The 18,568-nt window shown below is 43.1% G+C and overlaps 1 protein-coding gene across 4 annotated transcripts in view; it reads left to right on the top strand.

The window, feature by feature from the left end:
* The first annotated feature begins 5,658 nt into the window (after nucleotides 1–5,658).
* NPNT (nephronectin) overlaps nucleotides 5,659–18,568 on the top strand; it is an 82,610-nt gene continuing 69,700 nt past the window's right edge. For all 4 annotated transcript variants that reach the window (XM_042935765.1, XM_042935763.1, XM_042935764.1 and 1 more), the window contains exons 1-2: nucleotides 5,659–5,920; nucleotides 8,126–8,226. In XM_042935765.1, the coding sequence (XP_042791699.1) occupies nucleotides 5,850–5,920; nucleotides 8,126–8,226 (172 nt within the window). In that variant the 5' untranslated portion in view covers nucleotides 5,659–5,849. The remainder of the gene's footprint in view (nucleotides 5,921–8,125; nucleotides 8,227–18,568) is intronic.

Genomic DNA, 18,568 nt, shown 5'->3' with positions numbered 1-18,568 from the left:
TCATATTTTCCCTTCTCTGCATCAAGTTGTGGTTCTAGAATATCATGAAATGAAAGAAGTGATGTGGGCATTCTCATGTCATTCCTGACATTAATCGGAACTCTCCCAATATTCACATTCTACGTTATACTGACTTTTAGTTTTTATTATTTTATTAATAGTTTGTTATTTATTTTTAATATGAAATTTATTGTCAAATTGGTTTCCATACAACACAATTTTTTTTTTTTTTTAATTGGGAACCAATGGAGTACCTGGGTGGCTCAGTTAAGCGTCTGACTTCAGCTCAGGTCATGATCTCACAGTTCCCAAGTTCGAGCCCTGTGTCGGGCTCTGTGCTGAAAGCTCAGAGCCTGGAGCCTGCTTCGGATTCTGTGTCTCCCTCTCTTTGCCTCTCACCCGCTCGCACTCTCTCAAAACTAAATAAACATTAAAAAATTAAAGTCAGGAGTCAATAGCGTTGATTCATAGAGTCTGCAGCAACCTCAGGTCTCCTTACGTTTAAGTCAACATTCAGAACATTTAGGCCTGCAAGACTGTAATGGTCACATTTGCCACTTAATTACTCAGGAGGATGGGGAACAGGGAGCACAGTTTGCCTGCACAGTTGTATCAGGTGCTTCTCTTCAGTGGAACCCCTCACACGGCAGAACAGCTCAGGTTCCCGAAGACACTTTACACAGCTGTGAAACTGCTCTGGCTTAACATCCTTAAGCCCCCTCTGAAGCCACTATCTCATCGGCATAGTGTCCAACATCTATCTCTTCACGGGACATACCCAGTTATAAGAACCACTGAACTCAGGTTTGTTCAGTGCTATGGTTTGCTACCAGGTATATTTTGTTCTGTCTAAAGGCAGTTTATCAATCAGGGGTCCATTTTTACCAGCAACATGGCAACAGAGTTCACAAACCACCTTATCAGGTTGCCCGGGAAACGGAGCTAGAAAGTTAACATAAGGTCAAATTCGCACGCAGAAGGGAAAAGGATTTTGTTAACCCTTTACCTACATAGAGGTTTTTGTCAACTTGATTGTAATGGATTCTTTTAATATGTTAATAGATTATACTTGTAGTCATTTTTTAGGGCTTTTGCATTTATACCAGTGATGAGCTATGCATATGCATGTTTGTATACATGTGAGAAAGCTATTTTTTCCAGACTGAAACATCAGTGACACCTTAGGAAAATGTGTAAGCACATAGATTAGCTCCATAACAGAGTTTAAGTAGTATTGGAATTAATCACTCTTTGAAGGGATGATATACTCTGTGGTATAACTAGAGCTGCTGGAAAGGCTCTAGACCTTACCCATGATCATTACCTATGAAGGACACAACACACATCCAGATTAAGGGAATATCATTGTAGGAACACCTGCGTGGCTCAATTGGTTGAGCATCTGACTCTTGATTTCAGCTCGGGTCATGATCCAGGGTTGTGGGATCAAGCTCCATGTGGGGCTCCACACTGAGGGTGGAGCCTGCCTAAGAATCTCTCTCTTTCTCTCTCTCTCTCCCCACCTCTACCCCTCTCCCCTGCTTGTGGGCGCTAATAAAAACAAAAGTGAGTATCATTGTAAAAAATGAAGAGATTAGTGTATTTCACTGCTCCTTGTTGCTTTTATAAGGTATCTTAAGAAAGAGATGAGCTCAGCCAAAAACTGGCTGCTTTGCAAGCAGGAATAGAAAGAAATGAGAATGTCCAGAAATGTGGGGCCTCCTAGGATTGAAAAAGACAACTGCTTGGATACCCCCAAACATTAATATCAGTAAAGGGATCTAAGCCTGTGGCAAGGATCAGAATAAGGGTGTTACCTTCCCAATCAAATCTATTATTTTAGCTAGCTTCAAGGTGGCTTCCATTAAGATGAAAGAGTAAGGTATGGATATAAGGAAGCAAAGAAATAAAGCAGGCCTAAGAAAGAGGACTAAAGATTTTGGTTATTGTTATTGGTACAAGGAACTGACTGGAAACAATTAGATTAGGGTTTTTAAAGAAATCTTGTAGCCACAGAAACCATGAGTCTGGCCTGAAAATATCTGTTTCTGTTAGCTCCTGAAAGCAGCACTCAGATCCTTAAGTTGTACCAGTAGAAAAAGAGCTGTAAGTGATGTAAGAGCCCCAAGGAAGACACATGCTCCAAGGGTCCCTTCTGATGTGGGTGGCTATGAAAGATGAATGGACAAGGTTGTAGAAGCGGAGGTGAGCTGACTGTCTGACCAAGGCAATTCTTCCACTGCTGGAGCACAGAATCTCTATAATTCTTGCTTAGCTTGGAGTCAAAACTGCAGTAAGTAGCTGTGTGTTCCTCATCCTTCTCTTTTCTTACCAGTTCTTTTTTAACGTTTATTTTTGAGAGAGAGAGAGTACGCGTGTGCATGCACAGAGGAGCAGAGAGAGAGGGAGACAGGATTCAAAGCAGACTCACTGACAGCAGAAAGCCCAGTTCAGGGCCGGAACACGCAAACCGCAAGATCATGACCTGAGCTAAAGTCAGATGCTTACCCAGTTAAGTCACCCAGGCACCCCCTTAATAGGAGTTTTTAAAGCAGTTATCCTGTCCCTATGGCACCACTGTTTATGGGATAGGGGGAGAAAGAGCTTGCTGACAGCGACTATGAGAACCTGATAGAGAAAACACATTTTCTCTACCCTCTGCCTGGACACTACCCCTACCACATATCCTCACTTTATTCGGTCTCTGCTTAAATGTCACCTCCCCAGAGGGGAGCAAATCACTCTACTTAAAATCACACCCCATCTCTTACCACCTTACTGTTCCTTTACTCTCTCTTTACACCTTTACCCTCTCTTCATAGCACTTACTCCTCCTTGCTTGTCCCCTTTTATTCCCCACCCCTCCACCCCCCAGTATAAACTCTCAGGGCACAACTTGTCTGTTTCCCAGCTGAAGTCCTAGTACCAAGAAATGGCCACTACATTGTAGGCTCTCAATAAATATTTGTTGGGAAAAAAAAAAAAAAAAGATGAAACAATTAAGAGCTTCTAATGTCCAAGTGTTTGAAGTTGTGTTTGTTTGGTCCTGTTTTGTTACTTACCTGTATCACATTGTGATCAGTGATAATTATTTGTGAGAACATTGGGATTACCACTTGCAAGGTGACATTATTGGGTAGGAAACCTAACCAAAAAGTTGTCCTCTTGGAAAAGTACAGGTATTGCTAAAAGCAAACTGTTTTCATCTGGTTCTGTCTTGTTTTTAAGACTGAGATAGTGAAATGTCACCCCCATGGGAATTTCACCTTGTTTCTGGAATGGTGGTCATAATTGTAGCATACCAACCAGTTAGACCTTGGAATTCCTGTAGGGTCTCCTCATTCCACGATTCAACAAAGACTGATATAATTAGCTACTACTTACTCAAGGGAGAAGCTCAAGTTCGCCAGGAAGAATTCAGTTCCGTCTGACCCAACATTTAATATTTACTGAAGCCTTGTGCCCTTGCCCTCCTATTTGTTAATGTCTCACAGAACTCAGAGTGGTAGAAAAGCAGTGCATTAAACACATTGCATTACAAGTTACAATATGGGATGCGTGATGGTGTAATTACACCACAGGAGTCTCAGCCAAGCAAAAAGTCAGAAAGGGCTTCCTGGGTAAATGTCAGCTAAACTTGGACCCAAAGGGCAAGTGGAGAGTATCCAAATGAAGAAGATGAATGGAGTGTTTTCTAAGCCAAAGAAAAAGATATGGAAAAAAAAATTTTAAAGGCATGCTGATGAGGCATTACACATTTTTTCCAGATATTGTCCTATTTTCATCTGTCATGTCCTTCTTTCCTTCTATCTCTAGCTTTTAGCCTATAGGTTAGCCCCTTCTCAATAACCATCCATTGCTCTGGGGAGGTTTATTTGCAAATCCAATCCAGGAACCAATAAACAAAGAAAACGGCTAAGAAGTAGCCTGGAACCGAGCCTACATTACACTTACAAAAATTTGATTTTCTGCAGAAAAAATATTTTGACTCCTACATTTTTGGACTTCATTAGAAAGATCTGAAATAGATGACACCAAGCTGTTTGCCTAAAATAATGTCCCAAGACTGAATTGGCATGGATATTTCCTGAGATTAAAATAGAAACTTGTTTTGCTAACAGAAAACAACTTGGAAATCAAAGAGTCGTTTAAGTTGAGACCATTATTTTTCCTTTTCTTGCATAAAATTCCTGTTTTTATACACACTAAGAAATCAGGATAGTGAGCTCACACTGCCACAGAACTTTCCATTAAAAAACTGAAGTTGGAGAAACCTCAAAAAGAAAATAAAGGTAGAAAAATGTTTGTAATATAACAAATTCATTCAACAAACATTTATGAGCACCTAGTACGTGCCAGGCACTGTTCTGGGCACTAAAGAAGAAACTTTCCCTTGAAGAGTTTGCATTCTACCAGAAAGACAGACATACAAACAAGAAATAAATTATACAGGACACCGGAAGGTGAGTGCTATGGAGAAAAGAACAAGGTAGAACAAATCATGGGGCATCCTGAGGGGGCCGATTTGCAGCTGTAAATTAGCAAATTTAAAGGCTGAATTCCTTCAAGAGGTAACTTTTAATCAAAGCCTGAAGTGAGAAAGTGAACCATGTAGATATCCAGGTAAAGTATCTGCCAGTCAATGGCCCAAAGGCAGGGGCACGCCTGAGGTGTGCGAGGAACACATGGAAGTCATGGGCTAGGGAAAGAGAGAGAATAGGAGATTAGGCCTGAGAGGTATGAGAGATGGAGTCATTGGGGCAGGGTTTGAGAAGAGGGATGACTCAAAGGATATATGTTTTTACGTGCATTTTACAATGATCGTTGTGTGTTTTCATTTGAACAGTCTTTTAGTACATTATTTTTTACTCTGCAACAGCAGAACAAAGATTGTTTAAAATGGTTTCTAAATGATCTCCCCATGATCAGGCACCACAGGCTGCTAAGTAGTAACAGCCCTCCCTCTATGGCCTGCACGTGCCCCTGGAAGGGCAGCCTTTGCTATCGTTCTAACGTGCTCGAAGTTGAGCTGGCAAAGATAGAAAACAGCCTGCACGTTTCTTCTGCAAAACTCGACTGGAGAGCCAAACATTTCTTTCGGTTGGTTACAAAATAAAAAAATATGCCTTTGCCAACTCTGCGGGAGAAGCAAACTCCCGGAGTTTGCCTTTGCTAATTTGTCCAAGTCGTGCAGTCGTGCTGTGGTTTCACTCACTGCAGACACTGCTCAGCTCCAGCCCCACAAACGTCTCCCGTCTTGGGCTTCTCCGCCCCCGGCGGAAGCTGCTGTTAGCCCCTGCGGTCACCACCTGTTCAGGCGGAACCCGCGAAGCGCGCACCTTCGCCCCGGGTCCTTTCCCTCCCTGGCTCACTCTTCCCTGCGGAGCGCCCTGCGTTCCCTCGCCCAGGCCGGGCTTGCAACTTTCCTCGCAGCCTGGCGCCTGCCCCACTTGGCTGGCCCTCAACAGACGCTGCTTCCCTCAGCGCTCCAGCTCCCGAGCTTTCCGCGGAGGGGCCAAGCGCCCACACCCCCGGCCCCGGCCTGGGAGGGCGGTGAGGCGGGCGCACGCGCCCACCCCCACCCCCCCCCGCCCCCTGCGCCCCTCCCCGCGGGCGGCGCAGCTCCCCCTACAGCACCTCCCCTCGCGGGGAGGGAGCCAGAGGGGGCTCCGGGCGCCGCGCCGCAGACCTGCTCCGGCTGCTCGCCGCGCCGCTCTCTTCCGACAGCTGCAGCAGTCGCCGCGGCGCCCGCAGCTCCTCCCTGGAGCCGAGGGGACGAGCGCGCCTCTCGTCCTCTCCCAGCACCCCCAACCTGTTCCCCGCGCGCAGCGGTGCATTCGCCGCCCGACATGGATTTCCTCCTGGCTCTGGTGCTCGGCTCCTCGCTCTACCTGCAGGCGGCTGCCGAGTTCGACGTGAGGTGGGTTGGGCCCCGGGGCGCCCTCTTCTCCTCCTTCCAGAGCTAATTCCGCGGGCGCGGTGCTGGGGTTCCCTCTCCCCGCCCGGCTGCGAGGTCAGAGAGGAGTCTACCCGGCCAGAAGTTGGGCCACCGCACGGCGTCGGCAGGAGGAGAGCCGTCGAACCGCTCTCCAGACCGGTGGCTGCCCGGGGCTGGGGAGGGCGACCCCTTCGAGTCCTGGAACCCAGCCGCGGCTCCCAGCTCCCGGATCGGGAATCAGGGCTAGGGAAGGAGGAAGGCTGGAGCCCGGCCCCGGGGCTCGGAGGGCGCGGGCTAGCTCCTAAGCCGAGGTGATGCGCAGGACACCTTTGGTCAGGAAACTCTGGCTCTTGATTTAGATTTCCCCACGGCCCTTCCGCGGGGAAACTTCCAGATGCCCGGGCCAGATCCCGGCCTGAAGCTGTCAGAGCCGCTCACACAAAGGGTAGGGGCGAGGAAGCGATTGGGCTTCCAGGGAGGACCCGTTTGCCTCCGCACTTGGTTTGCTTGCGGGAGGAGGACTCGAAATAAGGACTGAAAGGAGGGGAGCGCTACGTGTGTGTTTGTGTATGTGTACGCACGCACACACCGCTCACGAGACCTCGGGCGAGCCGGGCTGCAGCGTGCTCTGACAGGTTCCAACAACCCCCGGCTCCGTCGCCGCTGTCACTCAGCCGCTCCCCTGGCGGCGGCGCGCGGCGCTCTCTTCCCGCCGCGGGATCCGCTCTGGCGGGTGTGTGTGTTTGTGTCTGTCGGTCAGGAGGGCGTGCTTGGTTATTCCACCTCCTTGCAATTGTAGACCAGACCCGCTCCGAAAGCCGAGCGCTGCGGCCGGTGCACAAACCAGGCTGGAGCAGCCGGGAGAGATTTTAACCTGGGTCACACGCCATCCAGTTTTCCTCTTTCAGAGACCCCCCCGCCCTAACCCCTCCAGGTAGCCTTCTGAGCAGCCCCAAAGACAGCCGCACCTGTTTTCCTTGTAATCTTTGAACGAATCAATTCCACGATTGATTGGCTTTCTTGTACCTGGAGGGGAACAGGAACCGAGGAGAACCAGTGGAGCGCTTAGAAGAGCTACCGCTTGTTTACCACCTGGTTGGAGGAAATAGAAAGTTCGAGGTTATTTTGTGCTTTGTGCTCGCGGGCATAAGGGGAGATAAAAGAAACGGGAATTGAAAAGATTAGGAGTGTTTAAGAAAATGTGGGTAGCGGCCAGAGGCTGTTTTATTTTATTAAAGCAATTCTTTGCCCACGTGTTGTGCATTTCTAGCACGCACACATTTGCAATAAGAAATACATCACATGGTATTGCGTTAAGATTTTTAAGGTAGCTTTAAGTTTAAAACAGCCAATTAAAATATTGAGCCTGTGGGAGTAAAAAGTCAGGTGGGAATCTAAAAGAAACGATTTACCAAATAAGGTGTCAAAGTGGAACCTGGTGGATAAATTGGTATCCTTGAAATTGAATACTTTTAGTCCTTATTTACATTAATGAGGAAGATAACAGGGATTGTTGATGCAGGAAAGTTTCAAACCACAGGGACACTTGAGATGTTAGCTACACTTTAAACTCTTCCAGGTTTTATTTAGACTTCTTTTTCTAATACTTCTTTATTTTCTGGGAACATTTTCTGCCAAAGAGTCCTATCTCGAAAAGAGATCTGTTTCATTTGATTTTGAGGACTCCCATCTTTCTGCCCCTTCCCACATCTTCTCCTTTCCAAGGCAGAAAATGTAAGGCAGATTTTTTTTTTCTTTCTGCTTTGACATGTCATATTATTTAATACTTTTCAGTTTATGATAAATCAGTCAAAACTGGTTTTCCCCCAAGTAACAGGTGTGGGTCTTTGAGGAATCTGTTTTATTTCAAGCTTCAGAAACCACCCTGTGAGTGTCAGCCTTGAGAATTCTTGGTTTTAGCTGATGCTATTTCCATATTACAAAGGATCTTCCCCTCCTTTTCACCGTGCTCCTGTGTGTAGTACATATGTTTAACTGTCTGAAATTTGGAACTAGATCACAGCAGAACTATTTTCCTGAGTTTTATCCTTAAATTTCTGCTGGCAGGAAAGAGTTCATAGTAGATTGTTGGGTGTGATTTAAATTCTTTTTTAAAAGTAATACCAGAGGAAATAATTTTTAATTTCAAAAGTATCTTTATTTATTTTGAATCTTTTTGTTTGGTAGGTGGCCCAGGCAAATAGTGTCATCCATTGGCCTGTGTCGTTATGGTGGGAGGATTGACTGCTGCTGGGGCTGGGCCCGCCGGTCCTGGGGACAGTGTCAGCGTGAGTATCCTCTCTGGGAACTTCAGCTCCCTATGGGGTACGGCTTTCCACCATTATTCATGGCTTCACTCTGCACATCAGTGGGCTCATTACTGAGCAAGACTTGGTGGTGTGGTTCTGACACGGGAGTTTTCAGTTCCTGACTCCTTATCTTGCCTCTTTCAACCGGAGCCAGCTGTATGTAGCAAGGGACCAGCTTTGTCAGTCACAGAAGAGCCACGTATGATGCTTTAGCATTTGTCCCCAATATCCCCAGCTCCTGTTTTCTCATCAGGCTTTTTCTTTTCTGTGCTCCAGACTCTGAGATGGAGGTAAGATAATGAGTCTAGACTGTATTTACACTAAACAGTCTCTGAACCTTATAGCACTAATATAATCCTTACCATACCTGTTGTGGAAGGTAGCCTATTTGTAAAGCCTTTTTTTTTTTTTTGAAGTGAGATTGTATTGACTATTCTAAATAGACCACCCACAGTAATCAAATAACACCTCTGAAATAGCATAGTTTTTATTTTCTGTAAGTAATCAACATCATGGAATAAGTGCCACATCAGAGTACTGATTTTTTACCTTTTCCATGGATATTTTAATAGTAGAAATTAGAACCACATCATGGAAGTTTGAGAAATTGGTTCCCAGCAACTGTATTGGGATCTCAAAATTGTATTCTATTCCCCTACAAGAAACTCTGCAAATGATCAAGTAAATTTCTGGGCATCTGTCATGTCTGGTGGGATGATGGGAACACAGTTGGATTCCTCATATCCCAGTGCTCCCGAGAAAGGAGCTTAGAGGAATAGAGAAGTGAAGTGAGGAAGGCTGGAGCCAGACAGGGCAGAGCCCTACAGATGTGTTGGCCGTGGGAGGAATAAATTTAAATTCAGGGAAGCTAGGAGTTCCCACAGCTATGTCCATCTTTGAGAATTGTGCATGATATCTGCCCTTAACTTTGCGAAGAAGGAGGGAGGATAATATTAACAGGTTGACATCTCTGGTTGGAGATGGAAAGGTAAAAGGGGACTAAGGTTTTTCTGTTACCTGCAAGGCACTGGGCTAGACTTTTTACACTGTTGGGCCATTTCGTCTTTTAAGGGAGATGATGGTAACTCCAGTTTCCAGTAAACAAAAGAACTAGGCAAAGCTGCTGTGCCTGACAGGTTAGTTCTTTTTAAGTTTTTAAACATTTATTCATTTTTGAGAGACAGAGCATGAGCGGGTTTGGGTGGGGGGGGGGGAGTGCAGAGAGAGAGAGGGAGACACAGAATCTGAAGCAGGCTTCAGCCCTGAGCTGTCAGCACAGAGCCCGACATGGGGCTTGAACTCATGAACCGCGAGATCATGCATGACCTGAGCTGAAGTCGGATGCTTAACTGACTGAGCCACCCAGGCGCCTCTCCACTGGTTAGTTGTTTTTAAGGGAAGATGGTCAAAAAGAAGAATGGTGCCTGGTGGAATAGTCTTCTGCCCATTATACCACAGTGTCAAGAAGCATTTGCACAGCTGGAGGCCACAGGTGTGGAAATTGAAGAGCAATCCGCTTTTGATAATCAAAGCGTGAAGAGAGGATGGGCTCAACACACATACCACACCGTCCCCAAATAAAAAACATGAGTAGTTTCTTTGCGGGAATGGAGGTAATTTCCCCCTTTGCTGCCTTAATTGTCAGGATTATTAAAGTGCTTTGGGGTGTGCAGGGTCTCCCAGCCCGACGGAGGACAAGGCTGTTCTGGCAGAGTGCCCCGAGCAAAGTGGAGCGCACTGTCCCTGCAGACAGAGTGCCAGAGTGGACGGCCGGCAGAGGCGGAGGAGTCCATGTGCACTCTGCCAGATGTGCTAAAAGAATTCCAAGGAGAAAATTCCTCTGTGTCTTAGAGGTTCATCAACCGTGGAGTTCCCCGGAAAGAGCTTCTAAGAGCTGTTTTGCCTTTTTACATGTAGTTACATTTTCTCTAGTATACACCAGCTTGGTGATTCTGAATTTAAATGAACGTAAAGACCTTGCACAGTTTCAGTGGCATTACCGAATTTAAACATCCAACATCCGAGGAAGTTCCTAGCAGAGTATTTTTCCCAGCAGAAATGAGCCACCATTTTATTATTTTCTATACCGTCGTTTTGTTTCTAACAGAGTGTAAAGTGGTGAAGTGTAGCATTTGATAGTATTTATCTTTCTTCCTATTCCTTGAGAATCTGTGGAAGCTGCTACAATGACATGAGTCAATTATTGAAATGATAATGTTATAAAAATGTATAGATCCTGCACAAATCACAGCTTACCTTACCTGAGAATTGGCGGAAGTTTGAGAGGCAGCATAATGGAGGGGAACATGGACTCTGGAGCTAGACTGCCTGGGTTTAAATTTCAGTTCCACTGCTTATTAGCTGTGTGACCTTGAGCAAGTGATTCGACCTCTCTGTGTTTGAGTACAACACCTCATAGGACCATACCTGAGGTGTAAATGAGTTATTGGTAAAGCACATAAAACAATTCCTGGCACAGAGTAAATAGTATGTATGTGTTTGATGATGTGGGATGGGACACACCCATGCTATCAGATTCTTTGTTTTCTAGGCATGATAAATGTATTTTTGCATTTATACTGCCAAAATTTAAAAAATGATTCTAAGATTCTCAGTGATACAATAAAATAAAAAGCCTTTAAATTAAAAAGGGCCAGATGGATCTTTACCATTGATATTATAGATGGCAAACTTGTAAAAAAAAAAAAAAAAAAAAACAACAACAACAAAAAAACAAATTCAAAGATGGATGTTTCCTTGTGTAAGTTTTGTTTTTGCAGAATCCCAGATGGTCCAAATGTCTCTTGTCAGCTTAGAGTTCCCCCCATCTTTGTTTTGCTATAAACAGGTGGAGGAATGTGGGGGCCAGAGGTCAGCTCAAAGTAGGAAGAAGAGCACCAAAGAGAGGCTTGCTGGGGACAAACAGAAAGCTCCCGATTAGTTTTTAAAGGAAACTTTTAATTTAAAAAAATTAAATGTTTTTGTCACTACATTTATTCAAGGAAAAAAATGCCTTGCTGTTCTTTAAACACTTACACTTGTAGGTAATGGATTACCTACAAAACTTCCAGAGAGCTTCTGGGAAATTTACTGTGAAAAATGTTTTTGCCTTTCTGATCCTTCGATAATTTTAGAGTTCTTACCCATGAGGACCGTTCTCCTTTCCTTATCCAAGGTCCCCTGGTTCTTGTGTTTCTGAATGATTCAGTTAGGAATTTTCCTTCAAATTAGCACAGCAAAGCAAAAGGAAACTATTCTTACCTAGACACAGAACCTCCAGATTTGTCCCTTAGAAGATGTGTGGAAGTGGGGGGAAGCCATGCCCTCATTATGTTTCTTATCAGCTCTCACGGTCTAGTTCGGTGACCCTTTGGTGTTTAATCCACTTGGTTGAGCATATGTAAGCCATTTTGACTCTATTCATGTGAGTCAAATATATGTATTTACATAGAACATGCTGCTTTTCATGTTCACTTGCTACTTTCCTTTATATGGGCTTGTTTGGAGAGGCCAGTTGACTTTGCAGGGTGCTAGTGTTGCTCAGCCTCTGCCCCAGGTCACGGTGTCTAGCCACCAAGCCCCCGTCAGGCAGACTTCTCATCCTTCCCGCAGGAACTGAGGAAGAACGATGCTACCCAGACAGGCAGAGGAGCTGTCTTCCTGCTTCCTGCCCGTGCCACCTGACATTCTATCCCAACGTTCCTGCCTGGCTGTGGAAAGTAAGACCTGGTCCAGAAACAGGCAGATTGTGTTTTCATACTCCTTTGAGAGGGCATACCCTTCTCTCTATCCTTTGATTCTTTGTTTTATATTCTTTTAAAGAAGTTTTTATTTAACCTCCAGTTAGTTAACATACAGTGTAATATTTCAGGTGTACAATATAGTGATTCAACACTTCCATACAGTACCTGGTGCTCATCACGACTGGTGCCCTCTTTAATCCCCATCATCTATGTAACCTATCCCTCCACCTACCTCCGTTCTTGACTCTTAAACAGATATCTACATATTGAGAATTCAAAACTTGACTTCTAATTGTCTTGGGCTTTATCTTCATGGACTGTTGATTGTGACTCTTTATGGTAAAGGGAAATTTTCTTAATCACAACGCACTGATAGTTCTATATGTACAGCACACAGCACCTTAATTAGATTTGTCACAAAATACTTGTTTCTTGTTCTGTAATTAATCTATTCCTTCACTTTCCCATCATATTAATGGTATACTTCGTTTTAGTGATTTCAACAATTTCTCCTGACAAGTGGAGATCTCTGTACAAAAGATTTCTCAGGGGCTGTGTATTTTATTTAAAACAACCGCGTATGCTGTGGAACCAGCTCTTAACTGAAAGCACCAGATGGTTTGGGACACCTGAGTGTCTCTGACTTTTATACCTGGTTAGCTAGTTAACTTTTCTCAGCTGCAGTCTTTTTATTTTACAAGTAGATTTCTCAGATGCGTTGCAGCTCTGAACTCCATCTGAGAGCTTCCTTAAGGCAGAAAGAGTGTGGAGGTTAAATATTGTATTTCTACGTGGTTGTCTTTTGGTTTACTTTAGATATTTGGTTGCATACGTAGCTATGACAGTAGTGTTTCCGTCCAAAGCACTCTTTAGAGGTATGAAGAAAAATCCAAAATACAAGTTCTGTGTTTCGACAAAGATCGTCAGTTTCTGAGTTCTTTGGCGGTCACTGAGCATTTTGTGGTTTCCGAAGGAAATTACGTGAATTCGGGTGGTTTTGTATCATTTTTCCTTAAAACGAGGCAAAATGCAGCTGTTCTGTTATGTTTTTCTGAAGGTTTTTGGAACGATATAAAACCTATACCTAGAGGTTGACTTTATTAGTTCTAAACCTCATTTCTTCCCACCTCCTCCCTGAGGTTAGCAAAGGCTAAAACTGTACAATTGTCCTGGAAAGTGAAACTTTTGAATTCTTATCAATGTTAAATAAATTTATAGGCTAGTGTGACATAGGGACCGAGAAACAGTAATTTATTCTGAAACTATTTTGGAGTTGTCAAATAATTTTGCTGGATAATATATATTACTGGCTAAGGATTGTGGATGACCGGAAAGACTGAAGAGCAAATTGTTAAATTCTTTCTGTACTTCAAATGAAAAGGTTATTAGTTTTAGTAGAGATTTTGATTTAGTCAGTGAAACATTTAGATTTCATATTTCATTTGTTACTTGTATCTAGGTTCAGAAACTTGAAATGGAACGTGATTTATTGATTTTTGCTCCCTATACTCGTTTCCTGTCCTCAGTCACACAATTATATAGATTACACCTTTCTTTGCTTATTGAGATTTTGAAAATTTTTCTTTGAAATAATCAAGAGTAAATGAGAAATACTGGAATTGGCTTTGAAGGTCACACATAGTGCTTAAAAGAGAGGTTATTCCTAGTGAGTGCCTTTCCATGTTTACTCAACAGCGCTAGCAACCTCCATTGAATGTGAGAGATAAACCTTTTTATGCTCATACAGTCACATGTGCAAGAGAAACTGGGAGTCTCAGGTGGGAGCTGTGTTGAAGATGGCCGGCAGGTCCTGGGTCCAGTTTAATGGAGCTGGGCACACTTCACTATTTTAAAGTTGTTAGCTTCCTCCTCTATTTTGGGGGTGGGTATGCAGATTTTTGGTTCTTTGCTTTTGGGTTTTTTTGGGTTTTTTTGTTTTGTTTTGTTTTTGTGGTAGGAGTAAAAGCAGTTCAGTGGACAATCTTATAACTACTTTTCAGCACGAAACCCGCATCTCCAAATCCTCAGGAAGTGGAGTTTTTAAGATTATTCAACTACCACTTTCCGTGAAAAGGTTATTTAAGAACACCATGTACTTTGAGTAACTTCAAGTGGTCTTGGAATGCAGATTCCAGACTAAAATCAGTGTTGAAGAAGTTTGTACTTTTCAAACAGGTAGTTTTTGAGTATGTGGAGTCTTGAAAGTTAAGTTTCCCAGAAATGACTTTGTTTCTTCATTCTCTTCTGATCTTTATATAATACTTTTAAGATCTACTGATTCCCTAAGATCCCTTCATAGAGTTAATCTGGAAAGGCCTTAACCTTTATGGATTGGAAATGTTAGTGCTTCACAAGCTGGGACGTCAGGCCACGTAAAGGGAAGCACTCTCGTCACTGCACAGTCAGCTGCTACATGTGCTGCTTCAGAGTGCATGTACACGTCCACACTGGTACCAAGGACGCACTTCTGGCCCCAGAAACAACACTGTGTTTCTGCTTGAGAACTTTTGGATAAGCTTTGAAAAATACAGGTGTGTTTTTCCTCCCTCATTCCCTGTTACAGCAAATGTAATAGCATTTTTGAAGGGTGCATTTTATCTGTAGAATTCAGGTTATATGCATTTTGAGTCCTTTGAATCAACTGAATGCTTTTAAAGCGATAATCCAGTGATGTTGAGGGAGTCCATGCAGCATCCCTTGGTGAGTAATGGAAGATATCTATCATAGGGGCTGGGCCTTCATCATGCTGAAGATGAAAGGGAGGGAGAGGAAGGTTCTGATAGCCTAATCCTCATTACTCCCCCTTCCTTCCTCACCACCACACATAGATATTGTCACCCCTTTCCCACCAGTTTGATGCAGGTTAAAATGTTTTCCCCATCAATCTTCTAAAAATATTTATTTTGTCAGAGAAAATGCACTTATTTTTTTTCATATATCCCTCCTCAAGAGCAATGAATATTATCAGCTTTTTGTGTACCTTTCAGAAAGAATTTACATACTTATGGACAAATTCCTATATCTTCTCTACCCCATCTCTTTTGTCCAAATGAAAGGCACACTGTATACATTGTTCTGTACCTTCTTTCCCTTAACAATATATCTTGGAAAGCTTTCTTTATTATCAGTATATGAAGAGCCTGCTCACTTTTTTTTAAAATGGATTTGTAATACTCTATTACATGGCTGTATCATAATTTATTAATCAGAATCTTCTTGACGGACATTTGTGTTGATTCTAATCTTTTACTAATACAAACAATTCTAAAATAAGTAACCTTGAATATACAGTGAAGAAATATTGTTTTGGATGTGTTCTAGTATTTTCTACATATGCGTTCGTAGTTTTGACTAATTGATCAAAGGTTTCTTACATGGTAGTTAGTAGGTGATGGAAAAGACTGGATTGCACTGCTGACTTAAGGCTCTGGCAATTCCGTATCCAGAACCTGATATGTTGCTTGATTCTAGGATACTCTGATCCCTGCTCTTTCCCTCCAAAACCCCTCTGATAAGTCCGTGAAGGACCCTTTGTCCCTCCTCTTCATCTGTTTCTTCTTGACCAGAGGCAACTGTCTGATATTGTGAGGATGGAGTGAGGTTTGTCCGTTTGCCAGGATTTCCACCAGGATTTAAAAGTGACTTTAAAACCATAGAGGTGTAACTTTTCTATTAGTTATTCTAACCTTTATCTTAATTGTAAACTTAAATCATTTTATTTTAAAAATTAAATGCATGCCTAAGTCAAATATTAAAAGACTCGAAGACAGGGAGAGGGTAGTGAAAGTAAGCCTTTCTAACTTATTTTTCTGACACCTAGTTCCAACCCCCAGGAACTGTTTCTTAGTGATATTTGCAGAGATTTCTAAGCATTTGCAAAATTATCTTTGTTCATAAATTGATAACACAAAATAGGATTATTCTCTATCTTCTTTTCTCATATATTGCATTTGGAAATCAGTCCTTATCAGTTCATGTAAGCATGACTCATTCTTTTTTTTTTTTTTTTTTTTTTTAACGTTTATTTATTTTTGAGACAGAGAGAGACAGAGCATGAACAGGGGAGGGGCAGAGAGAGAGGGAGACACAAAATCTGAAACAGGCTCCAGGCTCTGAGCGGTCAGCACAGAGCCCGAGGCGGGGCTCGAACTCACGGACCGCGAGATCGTGACCTGAGCCGAAGTCGGACGCTTAACCGACCAAGCCACCCAGGCGCCCCCATGACTCATTCTTTTAAATGGTTGTACAGTTTACCATTATATGGGTGTACCTAATTAACTTAAAAATCCCTATCTATGCACATTTAGGTGATTTTCAGTATTTTGGTTTTATGAAATGTGTTGCAGTCAGTATCTTTACATATTCATCATCACTGTTACAGTGATAGGGACATCCTACTCTTATGTAAGTACAGTAATTGAAGAACTCTCATTTTACTTTTATAAATTATCTGATAAAAATATGTAACTTAGGGGCGCCTGGGTGGCGCAGTCGGTTAAGCGTCCGACTTCAGCCAGGTCACGATCTCGCGGTCTGTGAGTTCGAGCCCCGCGTCAGGCTCTGGGCTGATGGCTCGGAGCCTGGAGCCTGTTTCCGATTCTGTGTCTCCCTCTCTCTCTGCCCCTCCCCCGTTCATGCTCTGTCTCTCTCTGTCCCAAAAATAAATAAAAAACGTTGAAAAAAAAATTAAAAAAAAAAATATGTAACTTAAAGGAGATTCAAATTTGCATAATATTACACAGTGGAAACCTTCCTTTTAGCCACTTCTTATTTTTGATTCCTTAGAAGAGAGTTTAAAAATAATAGAATTGGTTTCTTTGTTTCTATTTGTTTATGTTCTACCTTGTTTGGGGAAGGATATGAAGATGGCTTCCAGGAATGCATGCAATAGAAAAACAGAATTAACAAGGGCTAGGGGAAGGAAAAAAAGGATACAGTAAAAGATAAGTTGTTGGGAGGAGAGTTATTATTAAAATATAGATATGTAAGACTTCGGTCCTAAATATGTCTTCTAATTTGGCTCTTAGCTTCCGGTAGCCAAAGGAAAAATAAAAGTGTCATTTTCATACAATTCATGATGTTTGTTATGGGATAGACGAGTTATTTGGGGGAAATTGTGGCTTTTCCCATATGTAAACTTTCATGTGGTCCCTCACAGAGCAGTAGTGAATGGTGGAGTGGAAGGGGCCACAGCAACATTTCTGTCCTGAAGGGAGAGGGAGAGGGAAAAGGAGAGGGAGAGGAGGAGGGGGAGGGGGTGGGGGAGGAGGAGGGAGAGGAGGGAGAGTCTGGCGCAGGGCTTGATCTCAGGAACCTGGAGATCAGGACAGCTGAACTGCTGAAATCAAGAGGTGGAGTCAGACTCTCAACTGACTGATCCACCCGGGTGCACCTGGTGGTGGTTTTACAAACCCATTTCCTAGAAGATCCTCTGATCTAAGATGAGGACTTTAATTTTTTTTTTTTTTTTAATGTTTTCATTTATTTTTGAAGGAGAGAGAGAGAGAGAGAGCATGAGCGGGGGAGGAGCAGAGAGAGAGAAGGAGACACAGAATCCGAAGCAGGCTCCAGGCTTTGAGCTGTCAGCACAGAGCCCTATGCGGGGCTCAAACTCACAAATTGTGAGATCATGACCTGAGCCGAAGTCAGATGCTCAACCGACTGAGCCACTCAGACGCCCGAGAACTTTACTCTAAAAGCGCAGTTCATGGGAAGTTTAAGAAGCATTATCTACATATTTAGTTTCTGATAGCTCAGTCCAGCCCAGAATAGCGTGATTTGTGAACTCTTTAGGACTTTTAGGACAATTCCAGGTTAGAAAACACAGTTTGAAGTTAGGATCTCTCTGTGTCCTGAAGTTTGCTGTATTATCAAAGTCTATTCCATACTGCTTGCTTGTTTGCTGGCTTGCTCTTTCTCTCCCCTTCCCTCCTTCCTTCCTTCCTTCCTTCCTTCCTTCCTTCCTTCCTTCCTTCCTATTTTAAAGATCAGTCAACAGCTTATAGAGTTGGTATCCAGAGGCTTTGTAAATGGAGTGCAGATAGATGTCTTCTATTAACCAGTATAGAGGGGTTCTGCAAATAAGTCAGTGGGAGAATTTTTTTTTGTCAATTTTGTATGAGTTACTTTTGTATTCATTGGATATCAGCACAAAAGCTCATCAACGTTTTGCTATGGCTTAATTCATTTCTAAGCAATTATGGGTTGGGATAAAAGATGAGGCACAAACATTGCCTCCAGGCATCATTTATCCTACATGAGCTGTTAAATGAAATAGGACCAGTGAACCCAGGAACATCAAACTCCTTGACCAGTGCTCATTTCCCCAAAGCTCTTGATTGTTGCAGATGTTCAAAGGAGCCAAAATAACCCTTAGTTTTTATCCCAGTTTCCCTGGATCTCATGAAGGGCTCTTATAAGTAAGTCACTTAGGCCTGAATAGACTCAAAGCGGAATCTGTGGTAAGTACTTTTCATGTTCCTAACCAGACTCAAACTTGACTCCTTTTCACTGGGGTGTGAGGAAGAACTGGTTCTCCTGCAGTCCTCAAGCCCCAGGGGGCAATGGAGCCTAGAACC

This window comes from Panthera leo, chromosome B1, assembly GCF_018350215.1.
Source record: "Panthera leo isolate Ple1 chromosome B1, P.leo_Ple1_pat1.1, whole genome shotgun sequence".
Classification (NCBI taxonomy): domain Eukaryota; kingdom Metazoa; phylum Chordata; class Mammalia; order Carnivora; family Felidae; genus Panthera; species Panthera leo.
The sequence above is the reverse complement of the archived record's forward strand: the minus strand, read 5'-3'. Positions and strand labels throughout refer to the sequence as shown.